General features: G+C 41.2%; 1 protein-coding gene across 1 annotated transcript; it reads left to right on the top strand.

Annotated features, from left to right (window-relative positions):
* The first annotated feature begins 1,279 nt into the window (after positions 1-1,279).
* Positions 1,280-2,215, top strand: LOC119940060 (olfactory receptor 10A3-like). Its single transcript, XM_038760108.1, has one exon. The coding sequence runs from the start codon at positions 1,280-1,282 to the stop codon at positions 2,213-2,215; it is 936 nt and encodes a 311-aa protein (XP_038616036.1).
* The last annotated feature ends 14,494 nt before the right edge of the window (positions 2,216-16,709 follow it).

Below are 16,709 nucleotides of genomic sequence, written 5' to 3'. Positions count from 1 at the left end.
TTATGTGCCAGGACTGTACTAAGGGCTGGGATAGATGTGTGCTAATCAGATTGGACACAGTCCATGCCCCATAGTCTTAATCCCCATTTTACAGATCAGGTAACTTAAGCACAGAGAAGTGAAGTGACTTGTCCAATTTAGCACAGCAGAGAAGTAGCAAAGCCGGAATTAAAACCCAGGACCTCTGACTCCAAAGACTTTGCACTTTCCATTAGACAAACCTGCTTCTCTCGCTGCTTCTGTTGTACCCTACATTTCCCAGGATGAAAATTCAGATTTGGGATTGTGAGACCAGTGTGATTCCACCAAAAGAGGAATCCATTGTGGAATTTTCTAACCTGCCAATGACAATTCAGTGAATTAATTTCATGTGCCAAAAATCAGAGCATGAAAACAAGATCTTGGCAGTGGTTGGGGCTAAATGATTTTTCAGAGGATGTGGGAGAGATTGCATGAGACGAAACTTTCTCCATTCAGCCAGCTAATCAATCAGTTAATATTTATTGAGTGCCTACTGCATGTCAAACACATTGGTAAGCCCGTGTTTAACTACTCCAGCGCTTAGAACAATGGTTGACACATAATAATAATTCTAGTATGTTAAGCCAAGCACTGTTCTAAGCACTGGGGTAAATACAAGGTAATCAGGTAAGACACAGTCCTTGTTCCTCATGGGGCGCTCAATCTTAATCCATATTTTCAGATGAGGTAACTGAGACATAGAGAAGTGAAGTGATTTATCCAAGGTCAAACAGCGGACAAAAATCATATCCAGGATTAGAACCCACGACCTTCTGACTTCCTGGCCCATGCTCTATCTACAATGCCTTGCTGCTTGTCACCATAGTAAGCACTTAACAAGTACCATTATTATTTTAAACTTTTAGGATCGTTATGGCAATAAGTCCTATGGGACACACAAGCATGTGAAACATCTGTGTTATTTTTTTACAGGGAAAGTAGCTTAATGAGCTATGGTGCCTAGCCTACTGTTAGAAAACAACCCAGAAACCTGGTCCCAGAAGTCACTGATCATCCTACATATTATTTGCTTCCTCACCTCATGGATCCCAGAACGAGATGAATGAGCAGAGGTAGGTGCACTGCCCTGCCTTCTTTTTCTCATAGTGATGTCAGGTGCTGGAAGAAATGTAGTTGAAAAACAGGATATTTAACTTGCCATCAAGTGAATGAAAAGAACCTAAGTTCTGTTTAAAAGTGGTGATTTCTTGATCTTACACTGAAAGGAAAAATAATTACCAGCATGTATGCCACAGAAATGACAAGTAGAAATCAGACCTCAGTGACTGAGTTCTTTCTGTTGGGATTTTCTAAACGTCCTGAGCTGCAGTTTTTATTGTTTGTTTCATTCTTCATCATTTACCTGATGATTCTGACGGGAAATCTCCTTATTATCCTGATCATCACAGTAGATCACACACTTCAAAGCCCCATGTATTTTTTCCTTCGAAGTTTGTCCTTCCTTGAAATTTGTTTTGATACAGTTACAGTCCCTAAAATCCTGGCTGTTCTTTTGTCTGAAGATAAGAGCATTTCCTTTGCAGGCTGCTTTGTCCAAATGCTTTTCTTTATTACATTTGGGATTGGTGAATGTTGTCTCCTGGCTGCAATGGCTTATGACCGTTACCTAGCTATCTGTAATCCCCTGTGCTATCCAGTACTAATGAACCAGCGTGTGTTAATCCAATTGATAGGTGGTTCGTGGCTTCTGGGGCTGCTTCTGGCGATTGTTCAAACCACCTGGATATTTAGTTTACCTTTCTGTGGGCCCAGTGGCATCGATTATTTCTTCTGTGACACCCCTCCAGTGTTACAGCTGGTGTGTGCAGACACCTATGTGCTTGAACTCTTTACCCTGATGGGCACCATTTTGCTGAATGTTGTCCCGCTCCTTCTCATTCTGCTCTCCTACATATACATTATCTCCACCATCTTGAAGATGCCATCCACTGAGGGAAGAAAAAAGGCCTTTTCTACTTGCTCCTCCCACCTCATTGTGGTCACTCTCTTCTATGGTTCAGGCATTCTGACCTACTTACAGCCCAAGGCTAGCTCCTCAGCAGAAAACAAGAAACTGCTGACCCTCTCGTACATTCTCTTGACTCCTGTATTGAACCCCCTGATCTACAGCCTACGCAACAGTGAGGTGAAGAGGACCTTGAGAAGAACACTTTGCCGGAAAACACGTTCCTAGAGATTAAATATTGCTTGTGGTTATTCTCTATCGATGCTAATTCTGAGTTTGAGAGGATGTAATGTTTTTGGTCCAGCTGAATTGTTCGTACTTGTGGGAAAAGGACTGTACCTGCCTGATTATCTTGTATCTTCCCCAGGGCTTAGTACAATGCTTGGTAAAGTAAGAATTTTATAAATGTTTATCATTATTAGTATATTGCTACTGTTACTATTTTAGAGTCAATAAGGTAATTAATTTCAGTTCCCTTATTTAGGCCATATACATACAAAGTTTTGAGGGAAAATTAATTGGCGCCGAGGGGGCTGAATTTTCATCTCTTCATGTTCTGTTAGAAACGTAACATTCACCAAAAAGACAGTTACAAGTTTGTGTGTTGACTCTTAGGAGGGGCAATGACTTTGTGAATGGCTGTTTGTGAGACATACTCAATATTGCCCCTGCCATATATTTGTCTGTCTGTGTCTCTCTGCCTTTGTATCTACCTATCTCTGTCTCTATCTACATCCATCTCTCTGTGTCCACCTATCTCTCTGCCTATCTCTGTGTCCAACTATCTCCCTATGACTCTGCATCCATCTATCTCTGCCTCTGTCTGCCTCTGTATATCCCTTTCTGTGTGGGGACAGTGAGGAGGAAGGGGTGAGGAGCTCCCTAGTAATGTGAGACTTGGAATTGAGCTATAGGCTTTCATAAAGTGGTTCCCTGACAGGAACAGTGTTGGAGATGGGGAGAGGAGGTGCAGACATTAAGTCCCAATTGCTGCTCTCTAACTCTCCTCCACCCCCATCTCTTCTATTCATCTGAAACTGCCTTTCTGCAGTGGCCCAGATACATTTGTCAGCACTGTAAAGGAGAAGGAAGCTGATGGAGGATTGGAGGAATTGGTGTAGCTGCTCAAGCTTGGAGCTCAGGAAGTAGCTCCACTTGCATCTGAAGATTTTCAATGTAAACTCCTCCTCTAGATTGTAAACTCCTTATGGTCAGGGAACATGCCTACCTCTCTACCAACTCTGTTGCATTGCACTCTCCCAAGGACTTAGTACATGTTCTGCACACAGTAAGCACTTAATAAGTATGATTGATTGATAAGTAAGCATCAGTGAGAGGCATAGATAGAAAATATATCTCCCTGAAAAGGCTGTGCTCTTGGTGACAACTGGCAGAAGCTGGCATAGCCAAAGACCAGCTAACCTGTCTAGGAGGGAAAGTGCCTTATGAGAAATAGCATATCCTGGGCAGCATTTAGTTTATTTAATTGATTCAGTTTCTCCTCCATTGCTACCCAAAGCAGAAGAAAGCACAGTCACTGGTTCGAAACATATGAAAAGACACAGAACATATCTATATAGAGAGGCAGCGAGACTTAGGGGAAAGAGGCCAAGATTTGGAATCAGTAGACCCAGGTTTTAGTGCCAGCTCTGCTAATTGCTTATGGCATGACCTTGAGCAGTCACTTAAATTGCTTCTGCCTCAGCTTACTAACTTGTAAAATGGAATTAAAATACCTGTTCTTCCTCCTCCAAGACTGTGAGCCCCCATGAGACAGAGTGTATCTGACCCAATTATTTTGTATCCCAGTGGTTGAAGCATATTAAGTGCTTAATAAATCCCATTATTGTTATTACTATTATATAATAGCAGAAATCATTTGCAGTTATCAAAGTGTTTGGATAACTTTTAGAATTATATTGAAAGTCAGCTATCATTTATTTTCCAGGTGACTGACTTTGAAGCATTTAGTTTGCAAAGCAAGCAGGAACTATTCTGGCTTTTGTGAGAAGGTGGAAAAGATCCACTCTAGGCCTTTGTTAAGTCACTCTGAATATTATACTCAATAATAGCTTACCAAATGGGTGAGGGCACAGCGATGCCCGGGAGTGCTGTGAAGTTATGGAGCTATTCTATTCTGTGACCACAGATGGCATTCATTCCTCCTAGAAACTGGTTTATGATATAATAATAATTATGGTATTTGTTAAGCACTTACTATTGGTCAGACACTGTACTAAGCACTGGACACTGTACTAAGCTATGCTATGTGCTGTTGGTCCTAGAGGGGCGGGACAAAAGAGTGTGGATGGCTCACTGCAAGCCATCGCTACGTCTGCAAACATAATTTAAGCACATATTATGCTGGTAGCGGGAAATACATTTCCATTCTTATTCATTCATTCATTCAATCGTATTTATTGAGCATTACTATGTGGAAAGAACTGTAGTAAGTGCTTGACAAAGTACAATACAGCAATAAAGAGCGACAATATCTGCCCACAATGAGCTCACATGTAGAAAGGTGGTGACAGATGCATTGGTGTCTGAGTAATGATCACCTGAATGACAAGCGGCCAGATAAAGTGTGCTATTCTATTTTCATTGATGAATAGCAATATTATGCAAAAGATTCTCTTTCAAAGGCACTCATGAATACGGTCTCCCTCTGGAAGATCAAAAATGTACTCTAAAACAAAGAACCAGGTGCCTTATTATATACCTTGTCAAATCATCTCTGTTTAAATTTCCCATAACAGTTGACACTGCTTTGATCCTCCCCTATCATTGGCAACCTTGGCTTTATTCTTATCTTCTCCCTCTTTTTCAACCTCCATGCTCAGTTAATCACCAAATTTTGTCAGTTTTACCCCATAACATTTTCAGAATGCATTCTTTCCTTTCTTGGGAAGCAGTATGATCCAGTGGATAGAGCAAGGACCTGGAAGTCAGAGGACCTGGAATCTAATCTCAGCTCTGTCATTTGCCTGCTGTGTGAGCTCGGGCAAATCACTTACCTTTCCTGTACCTCAATAACCTCATATGTAAAATGGGGATAAAATACCTGTTCTCCCTCCCTCTTAGACTATGAGTCCCGTGTGGGATAGATACAATTGAATTGTATTGACCCCAGTGCTTAGCACAATGCTTGGCACATAGTAATAACTTAACAAGTACCACAATCCTTATTATTATTATTATTTCCAGACACACAACTACCATGCTCACCCATCCCCTGTCATATCCTGGATTGACTGTTACACCAACCTCTCTGCTGATCTTCCTCCTCCAGTTTCTTTGTTTTCCAAGCCATATTTTACTCGGCTGCCTAGATTATCTTTCAAAATGGTGCGTGGTCTGGGTTACCCTCCCCAGGGCTTTCCTGTAGTGGTGTTCACACAGGAGTTGTCCAGTAAAAACTAATGACCGATTGACTGTTGCATCCCCAAAAGGTTGGGTAGGATAAGTTCAACAGGTCTGGATCAACTATTTATCCTTATGGTAGTGAGGCATTAATGAGATAATACATCTTCAGCTCTTAAAGCACCATCCGTTCCATCATTGAGTGATCTTAAAATTGACTTAGTAGTTACTGAAACCCACTATCGATGTAAAATACTCTTTTGAAGTTGCTGAAAATGGAATATAATTCTTGGTGCTGCTCCTCTAACTTTTCTATTCAACATACTGTGAAGATCATGTCTTCTCTGGCCCAGGGACACTCTGGCTTCACTCTTACCACCAAACAACAGACACTACATTTCACCTAAATCCCCACTTTTCACTTTCATTTTATTTTTTTCCTTCCTGCTTCAACATTTTTCTCTCCATTTCACAATCTCTTTACCAAACTTCCCTCCCTGCCCATTTTCAGTTCCTCATACTCACTTCTAGTTTCCAGTTTTGTTTCTTTTGCCATGTTGCAGTGTTCCCTGTATCCTTGTGTTTAAGGAGTCTGCTGTTCTTTTAATGTTGGCTTGTCCCGAAACTTGTTCCCAAGTAACTACTATTATCATTGTGCACTCCATTTTTAATTTAACACTTTTTATCTTTTTTATTATGTGTTCACAGGTAGGGGCGTGTATCTGGAAGTTTGTCTAAGTATGGAGGGACATTGGGTGTTTTGGAAGTGGAGATGGGTTTCTCACTGAAAATGCTGGGGAGGTCAGGCGTGGAATCACCCTGGAGCTCAGAGAAGGAGATTTTCTTGTAGGACAAATGTCTAGGAGTTTGCCTGTAATGGAATCCAAATAACTCATTAAACACTGCAAAAGGGAGGATTAAAGGGGAAAGGGCAGTCCTTCCCCTCTCTATCCAAGTAGGAACAATACAAGATATTTTTCAGATTCATATTTCCTGGAGGAAAGGAGAAATCTCATTCCTGTAACCAGCAGTCTGTTTCCAGGTAAGGGGAAAAGTAGATAATGAAACAGAATAATGGAATCAAGAAGAAACCTGCACAAACTTATGAAGTCATATGCAACCATATGAAATCACTGAATGCTTTCTTTGCAGCTTATCGAGCTCGTTAATATTGAAATCACCCTTAGGGACCTTGTCCCAGAGGTCTCTGAAGACCCTGCATATTATCCTGTTGAACCATTCATTCATTCAATCATATTTATTAAGACCTTACTGTGTACAGAACACTGTACCAAGTGCTTGGGAAGTACAAATGGGCGTATAAATGGGATCCATGACATGGATCCTCCGAAAATGGGGCCAGAGTTGTACTGGGAAGGGAACTAGAGTGCTGAAAAAAACAGGGACCTCTCCCACTACCAAGACACTGGGCAGCAGGGGAAGAGATTGAAGAGTGGAGCTTCCTCTGTCAGTTCTGATTGATTCCCACAGGTGATAGCCAACCATTGGCCAGTTTAGAATTATCACAGCTTACTGTCTCCCCATAGGTCCTGGGGCAATACCCCAGTGAGATCCAGAACTCATTTAGTGGTGAAAATCCCAGCCTTCTGAGATGGGTGCTTGGATTAAGAGAGTCCTAAACTGACAGTCAAGACTGAAGGAATAAGGTCAGAGAAGTTAAGAACGAGTTGCCCCTTTAGAGAATGTGTCAGGAACAAGATATGGGTATGAAATGCTTGCCAAATGGTAGACTTAGGTGAGACAGAACGAAGAATATCGTGACAGTGGGGGTTTTAATATGTTAAAATGCATTAGTAAGGCTGATGGTGGGATTGCCTCTTTACAGGGAAGACAAATCATCTTCTGTCTGGAAAGGCTTATTTTTGATTTGCCTCAAATTGAAGGGATCTTCTAGACTCTTTTAGCGCTAGGATCCAGTGGACTCAGTTCCTCCTATTGCCTAAGTTATATTCTGGGATGTGGGCCACTAACAAGAAGGTTAAACCTTTTCAGCCCATTGTTGGGTAGGAATTGTCCCTAACTCTGACTGAATTGTACTTTACAAGCACTTAGTACCTACACACAGTAAGCGCTCAATAAATATGATTGAATGAATGATTGAATTTGGTTTTTCTTGTCCTGTCACTGTTGATTCTCTGTCCCTATATATGCAGAACTGAAAATGCAAAAACAAAACAAAACAAAACAAAACAAAAAACCCAAAACTCTCGAAAGCACTATTTTCCTCCCTTTCACTACAAAATTATGTAGTAATAATAATGATGGCATTTGTTAAGTGATTACTATGTGCCAAGCACTGCTCTAAGCTCTGAGTACTGTTCTAGTATGCTCATGAATGCTATTTTCATTATTTGGAAATCAGGCTGGTGCCTTGGAGTAGTTTTTGTTTACTGAATGAATTTAGTTTTACTTAAGGACATTTCTCTGTCTACTGTCGAGGTTCATCCAGACCCATAAGAAAGCTTTTCTCTAGTTATTACAACTAGTAGTACAATTATTATTTACTTAGTATAATCAGATTGTCCAATCAAAAGCAGTGGAGTGAATCTTATGGGGATTTTACGATTGTGGAATAATATGGTTAACTGAAACTGTTAATCGGGGTACTGTGCAACCAATATTGTTAGCTCTTTCAAGGAGTTGCTGCAGTTAATTCTCCTTTGCTAGGGAGGACAATCTGGCTCTACCATTTTGGTTAGTAAAATAAATAAGTTGAAGCTGGGATCATGTAGGATTCTGAATGTACTTGTTGTCCTTTCAGGTGTTGCATTAATTTCTTTATTTCGAACCCAGGCTTGCAACCCATCCAGACTCCCTATCTTGGGAAAATTGCATTGGAAATTCTCATTGCTTTGAAGCAAATCTAGTGCTGGGTCTTTCTATATCTGACCCAACAGGTAATATGCACCAGTCAAATGGAAGTGGGACACCATTCGTTTTGGCATTTCAGAAGCTTTGAAGTTAAACAAAACTCGATATAAAGAAGATGATTCACTGAAAATATTTTGAAAGAAGACACCAAATTCCTCTTCTTGCTCTACCCAAAACCTGCTGCAGAAATGGGAAGAGTAAACCACTCATCGGTGACTGCGTCTCTTCTCTTAGGATGTTTTAAACTTCCTGAACTGCAGTTTCTATTATTTATGTCATTCTTAATAATTTACCTGATAATCCTAATGGGAAATGTCCTCGTTATTCTGGTCACCACAGTGGATCGGATTCTTCAAACATCAATGTATTTTTTTAAGGAATTTGTCCTTTCTAGAAATTTGCTTTAATACCGTCAATCCCTAAAATCCTTGTCATTCTCTCGACTGAGAATAAGAGTATTTCCTTTGCTGAGTGCTTTGCCCAAATGCTCTTCTTTCTTGTCTTTGGGACTGGTGAATGCTTTCTTTTGGGTGCAATGTCTTATGACCACTATCTAGCTGTCTGGAACCTACTGCACTACCCCATACTAATGAACTGACGTGTGTTTATCTACCTGGCCAGTGGTTCCTGGTGCTTGGGACTGTTGGTAGCAATAATACAAATGATATGAACAGTTAATTTTCCCTTCTGTGAACCTAATGGTATCATTTCTTCTGTGACAGCCCTCCAGTGTTAGAGCTGGTGTGTGCAGATTTTAGCTCTATGCACTGTTAGATACCATTATGGTCATTATAGCACCATTCCTTCTCATTCCACTCTCCTATGTCCACATCATTTCCACCATCCTGAAGATGTCTTCTGCTGAAGGGAGGAAGAAAGCCTTTTCCAGTTGCTCCTCCCATCTCACTGTGGTCACTCTGTTCTATGATGCAGCTATTCTAACTTATTTGAGGCCCCAAACCGGCTATTTAGAGGAAAGCAAGAAAGTGCCAGTGCTCTCATAAATTCTCCTGATCCCCGTGGAACCCCCTGATCTACAGCCTATGGAACAGTGAGGTGAAAGCAGTCTTGAGGAGAACATTGTGCCAGAAGACTTAGAGACTAAATGTTGACTCTACTTCTTCATCAATGTAAATTCTGAGGTTAGCAACTTCATATTGATTGAATGTACATGGCATGAACATTCTTAAATCAAACTCCCTTTCATAAGCAATGAAGTAACATTTTTTTGGTCTCCCCTTAGGTGTATTTATTTGTTAATACAATTGAAAATTATCTTGTAGATAATAGCTTATTATATCCGTGATTTTACTGCCATTGATGATTAAGCTTGGTTGAGAAAATCAGTAATTTTTAAATACCAATTAACATATAATGCAACTAATAGTAACTGTTGCATTTAGTAAGTACTTACTATGTGCCAAACACTATTCTAAGCTTTGGGATAGATACAAGATGATCAGGTCGGACATAAAAAGGCCAAGTATGAAAATAGTTTCAATGGGCTAACAAAAATGCTTTTTAATTGCTATATTTCAATATTTATGACAGAAAAAAGCCAACAGCATCGCTGGTATTTACTGAGCACTTACTATGTGCAGAGCACTGTACAGAGGAGGATTCCACAGAATGTCTTGAATGGTTCTTGGGATGGTAAGAGTTAATTCAAAGGAGCATATGGATTACCCGTGGAACATGATATCATCTTATTATTGAAAATGCTTAAGGACAATTCCTGTTCTGAATTTTGAAAATGCTTAAGGAAAATTCCTGTTCTGAATGATTGCATCAGATTTCGTTGAGTTTTCTGAGTTTGTGATGGAACCAGACTAGATCATTGATTCTTTGTAGAGTCTTGGGGCAGGTCTAGTAGGCCTCTTGGTCAATAGGTCCGGGCAGGGCCATTTAAGTTGTGGTTCCATGGGCTTGGGGATTCAGATTGGACCAGGAGAGCTACCAGGCCATTGTATCTCTGGAAATAACCTTTCCCCTTTGGGAATATGGAATCACACTGGAGTTTCAAGGGATCTTGAGCTGAGTAATGATAATAAAGGTCCAAACCCTAGGGACCTATTCTTCCATTTCAAGGTCCAGAGTCCTCTCTCTCTAACATGAATCCTATTGGTTAGGGTGGAACGGAACACTTTATTCTTCCTCTGAGACCGAAATGGTTTCCAAACACCCCTTTATCTCCCTTACCTGGCTCTGGTTTGGACACTGAAATTCAAGCAAAGCCAGGAAAAGATCCACCTGAAAAAAAGGAGACTAAATCCTCTGCTATCCCAGGTGAACACACAAATGACTACATCCAGTAGAACAAAAGCGACGTGTTGGGGAAGATGCTTCCCTCAAGTTTCCTACCAACTTACCATATAGAAGTTATCATCCCCATTGTGGGTCAAACAGGGAGGAGAGTATCCCAGTAACCCTAAGATTCGAAGCATGTACAGTGTTTCTGAGATCAAAGTGGTGGGAAAGTGGAGTGACTGACCCAGAACCCTTACTAAGGGGAAGGCAGAATGGACAAGCAGTTCATAGAGGTCACTAGCTCTCTGTAGTCACCAACTCTGGGGCCAACATTTGTGTATGTTTGATCCTCGTGGTGCGTTCATAAGTCAATTTGAGGGAGTTAATTTCACCTATTTCTCGGGAGTGCTCCTGTCATAAGGTACTATTGGCTATGCATCTTGCTGCCTTTCCTTATCTGACAGAGGGATTATCTTAAGAATGTAAACTTCCTTACCAGAGGTGGCTCAGCATCAATCCTTCTATCCCCCAACAGATCCATCCATTTTCCCATGAACCCATGACCCATGATACCACTTTTCCCCATTTCTAGTTGGGAAGAGTAGAATTAATCAAGCCTGGGGTGGGAGAGATCACTCCTGGTGTGTTTAGGTCTAGTCTATCCAAGGTTTATGCTGGAGTGGATTAAGATGGGGAAAGAGCAATCAGAAGACACCACTAAAAAGAATGTCTCAGCAGTGCAAGGGTAAAAGGGGAGGAGGAGGGGGTTATTTCACCTCATACCCTTTTATAAGTGAGTTTGTTGTACATAGAAGACAACAGACTCAAACATCTAGACAACATGGTGGACGTTGAGCTATGAAGGGTGACAACAACAGAGCCAATGATCACAAAAGATAGTCTCTTCAAATGGAGAAGTGGGACCTTGGAAAGGAAACAGTGGGATAGGAAAGACAAAGGATGATGCATGATCTTCTCCTTGACTAGATAAGCCAGGAGTCACCAGAAGGTGACTCCTACCTCACCCGGCTATTCTCCTACGTCGACCCCCGGCCCACGTCCTCCGCCTTGCCTGGAATGCCCTCCCTCCACACATCCACAAGGCTAGCTCTCTTCTTCCCTTCAAAGCCCTACTGAGAGCTCACCTCCTCCAAGAGGCCTTCCCAGCCTGAGCCCCTTTTTCCCTCTCCTCTTTCCCATCCCCCCCACCTTAACTCCTTCCCCTCCCCACAGCACCTGTATGTATGTTTGTAAAGATTTATTACTCTATTTATTTTACTTGTACATATTTACTATTCTATTTATTTTGTTAATGATGTGCATTTAGCTTTAATTTTATTTGTTCTGATGACTTGACCCCTGTCCACATGTTTTGTTTTGTTGTCTGTCTCCCCCTTTTATACTGTGAGCCTATTGTTGGTTAGGGACTGTCTGTATATGTTAACAACTTGTACTTCCCAAGGGCTTAGTTCAGTGCTCTGCACACAGTAAGCGCTCAATAAATACAATTGAATGAATGAATGAATAAATAAATATGATTGAATGAATGAATGAATCTAGCCTGCACACTTCACTCCTCTAATGCCAACCCACTCTCTGTGGCTACATCCTGTCTATCTCGCTGCTGACCTCTTGTCCACATCCTGCCTCTGCTCTGGAATACCCTCCCTTTTCATATCCGAGAGACAATTATTCTCTCCCCTTTCAAAACCTTACTGAAGGCTTCCCTGAATAATTCCTTATTTCCACTTTTCCCACTCCCTTCTGTGTCACCCTGACTTACTCCCTTTATTCACCATCCACACCCCAGGCCCAGAGCACTTATGTATTTATTATTTGTTAAGCACTTACTATGTGCCAGGTACTGTACTAAGCACTGGAGTAGATACAAGCAAATTGAGTTGGACAGAGTCCCTGTCCCACCTGAGACTCATAGTCTTAATCCCCAATCAATCAATCAATCAATCAATCGTATTTATTGAGCACTTACTGTGTGCAGAGCACTGTACTAAGCGCTTGGGAAGTACAAGTTGGCAATATATAGAGACAGTCCCTACCCAACAGTGGGCTCACAGTCTAAAAGGGGAAGACAGAGAGCAAAACCAAACATACTAACAAAATGAAATAAATAGTATAGATATGTACAAGTAAAATAAATAAATAATTAAATAGAATAATAAATATGTACAAACATATATACATATATACAGGTGCTGTGGGGAAGGGAAGGAGGTAAGATGGGGGGATGTAGAGGGGGACAAGGGGGAGAGGAAGGAAGGGGCTCAGTCTGGGAAGGCCTCCTGGAGGAGGTGAGCTCTCAGTAGGGCCTTGAAGGGAGGAAGAGAGCTAGCTTGGCAGATGGGCAGAGGGAGGGCATTCCAGGCCCGGGGGATGCTGTGGACCGGGGGTCGATGGCGGGACAGGTGAGAACGAGGTACGGTGAGGAGATTAGTGGCAGAGGAGCGGAGGGTGCGGGGTGGGCTGTAGAAGGAGAGAAGGGAGGTGAGGTAGGAGGGGGCGAGGTAACTGAGGCACAGAGAAGTTAAATGATTCACTCAAGGCCATGCAGCAGTCAAGTGGCAGAGCTGGGATTAGAACCCTTGGCCTTCTGACTCCCAGGCTTATGATTTATCCACTATGCCATGCTGCTTCCTCTAGTACATAACTGTAATTTATTTATTTGTGTTAATATCTGCCTCCCTTCTAGACTGTGAGCTCATTGTGGGCAGGGAATGTGTTTTGTTTTATTGTTGTGATCACTAAGTACAGTGCCCTGCACACTGTAAGTGCTCAATAAATACACTTGATAGATTAATTGATTCAGAATGGTCTGGGGAAAGTAAACCTCAAGAAGAACACAGTTATGACCTTGGAGAGTTCTATTATTTCTCTTGGGAACCCTAAGGCTATCAACTGAGGGATTTTAGGAACGAAAGTCCCAAGCAACTGCTGAAGAATAATCTGATCCTTCTTGGACATTGCCTGGATCCTGTGATACTGGATGGAGAACAGGATGTCCACCCCTTGCTACTACCAACAATTTGTTCTCCAGCCTCATCTCTAGCCTGTAAGTTCCTTGTGGGTAGAGAACACATCTACTACCTCTGTTGTATTATACTCTTCCAACCACTTAGTGCAGTGCTCTGCACACAGTAAACTCTCAATAAATACCACTGATTTATGGCAAATCCCTAAATAAACCTAGACTCTCTTGTTGGACAGCTAAGAGAATTCCTGCGTTTATCTGGGACCCCACTACTAATATAAAACTGAGCCAGGGATACCTTGGTAGATGTTTTAACGCTAATTTTCTTTGCTACTCAAAATTTAATACTGTCAGTTAAAGATTCATCCTTATTTCTATAATTCATAACTAGTTTTTAATGGCATGGCAATGAGTGCATTATTATCAATATAAAACAAAATGCTATTACATGCATTTTACATGCATTATTAACATGCATTTTATAGAGTAATTCAAGTCCATTACAGCTAGAGCAAAGTGGGTGGAAGATGATGAATCAAGTAAACTTATTTTCTACCAGAATCATAATGGGGATTGGTTGAGTAGTTTGATGCAATTGGCTGTTTTGCATTAATCAAGGAAAGCTTCCTGGCAGAGATGAGATTCTAGGAATGCTTGAAAGAAAGGTAGAGCTGTGGTCTGGAAGATTTGGAGGGAAAGTGAGTTTTAGGCTGGAAACCAGCATGAACTGCGGTCTTTTATCAGAGCTGAGAGAGAGATGAATAAGTGAATAGTTAGTGGATAACCTTGGGTGGAATGAAGAGTGAGAGCCGGGAAGAGCAAGTGAAGAGAGCCTTCTTTTAAAGAGTGGCTGGGGGAAAAACTTTCAGCCAGTAGTATTTATTGATTGTTAAGAGCACTATTAAGCATTTGGGAGAGTACAATAGAATTCACAGACCTCATCAATGACTTCAAGGAGCTTGTAATCTAGTGGGGAATCTAGCTTTGAAGCCAGTGGAAATGAGCTTCTCCTTCATACAGAGGGAGGTGTGTAATCATCTGAAACTTTAAAGTAGTGGAGTGCCAAATTAAGCTGTAAACTGATGATAGTGTGAAATATAGATTAAAGTGGGGAGAAGCTGGAGGCAGGGAAACTTGCAAGGAGGCTGATATAGGAGCCTGACTGTGATGTAGTAATCTAGCTGCTGTGTCTTGGATAATAATGATATAATCATAATAATGATGATAATAATAATAATGGTATTTTATAAATGTTTGCTGTTTTCCAAGCAAGCACTTGCTGTACTGTATTCCTAGGGAAAATATTGAATAATCAGATCACACACATAGCTGCCCCAGATGAGGCTCATAGTCTAAGAGATGTGGAAGAATAAATATTGAGTCCATATTTTTCATATGAGAAAACTGAGGCAAAGAGAAGTCAAATGTTTTGCCTAAATCATACACAGCAGTAGTGGAGATGGAATTAGAACCCAGGTCTTCTGACATCCAAGCCCATACTTTTTCCATTAGTCCATGCTGCTTCTCTAAATATTTAATAAATATAGACAAATCCATAAATATAATTCCAGGTATACATGAATGTTCAGGGTAGGAATAAAATACAAATGGGCTAAGGCTGTGTATTGAGCAGACAAAACTGGGGTGTTATGAATTAATTATGAATCCTTCTTGAAGGAATTGGAATTTTAGTGGGCTTTGTAGATGGGGAGATCTAAGGACAGGTGCTGGGGAGGGCATTCCAGTCTGGGAAATAGCATGAATTAGGAGTGGAGAAAGGAAAGTCAAGGGTGAGAGATAGAAGATGAGCTCTGAAGGAACGAAGACTGAGTTGGGGATGAATAGGTGAAGGGAATAAATTTGGAGAGATTAGGATAATACCCTCAAAGAAAATATTGAGTTGAAAGCTGTGTCCTCAAAAACTGCAAACATTTTCATTCTTTGCCATAGGAAATATATTTCGGTGTGTGAGCGTGTGGCATAATGTCAGGTAGAGATTAGTCCTAACTCTATGTGCATTTATTAATAATTAATTCCATATCGTAGATGGAGACTTTCAACAAAACCCTACAAATATGTTTTAGCAATATTAGCAGGTTTCTCTCTATCCTCAAGTAAAGATTTTTCTGATGGAATGGCTCTTGTGATCACATCCAGGCAATTTTGATCAATATGTCGCCCAGAGTGGGGATCCGAGGAGGATGCTGAATGAAGCATTAGGAAAGGGGGACTAAATAGATGTGGAGAGAATAGTAAACTTGAGATAGAGATCAAAGTCTTTTTGTTGCTTTCCCTTTCTTGGTAATCAGAAGAGACTCTTTGAAGTTTTAATTGATCACCAGACCATAATTAGTGGCCACATCGGGTCTTAGGATCCAAATGTCACTCTCGTCAGCAATTTTATGATTACTCTTCCTCTCCTATTTTCCCTTCCTTAAGCCTCCCCTTTACATTCACCCCACCACGACCAGCTCTGCCAATTGCTTGTTGTATGACCTTGGGCAAATCACATAACTTCTCTGCACCTCAGTTTCCTCAAATGTAAAATGAGGATACCTATTATCCCTCCTACATAGACTGTGAACCCCTTTCGAGACAGGGACTATCGGTTTTTAATTAACTTATATGTACCCCAGTGCTTAGAACAGTGTTTGACACATAGTATATGCTCAACCCTCTATCAGGCCATACCTGAAGAGTGTCCAGTTCTCTACCAGTCTTGGATACAGGAGGCAGAGTCAGCCAGAGGCATATCCATTCCATTCCTAGCTTGGGCAGTGGCTAGTGAGTGGAAGGCAAACTGCTACAAGTTAAAACTCACCCATGCTGGGCAGGAGGGACATGGGAGAGAGTCAAGGGTGTAGACTCAAGTTTACTGTGTGGAAGGAGGAAATGGTAAACAACTTACGTGTTTTTACCCAGAAAACTGTATGGATACACAACCAGAACGATTGCAGATGGAGATAAGGGCGTTCTGGGACAGAGGTGTCCGTGGCATCCCTATGGGTTGGAAACAGTTCAACGGCATAAGACAAGACAAATGCTTAAGAATATCCTAAAAAAGGGGTTGCATCTACAGAGTGCTCTACATCCAGGAGGTGCTCAGTAAATGCTTTGTATTGATAAACTGGGTATGGCCTGATATGCCAGTGACCAAAGCTTTTAATCAATGTTTGATCTTTCCTAAGGCCTATGGTCGTTAGCTACCTGGAACTACAGACATAAATGCATTCA

This window comes from Tachyglossus aculeatus, chromosome 18 (assembly GCF_015852505.1).
Source record: "Tachyglossus aculeatus isolate mTacAcu1 chromosome 18, mTacAcu1.pri, whole genome shotgun sequence".
NCBI classification, from domain to species: domain Eukaryota; kingdom Metazoa; phylum Chordata; class Mammalia; order Monotremata; family Tachyglossidae; genus Tachyglossus; species Tachyglossus aculeatus.
This window is presented reverse-complemented; position numbering and strand designations above follow the sequence as displayed.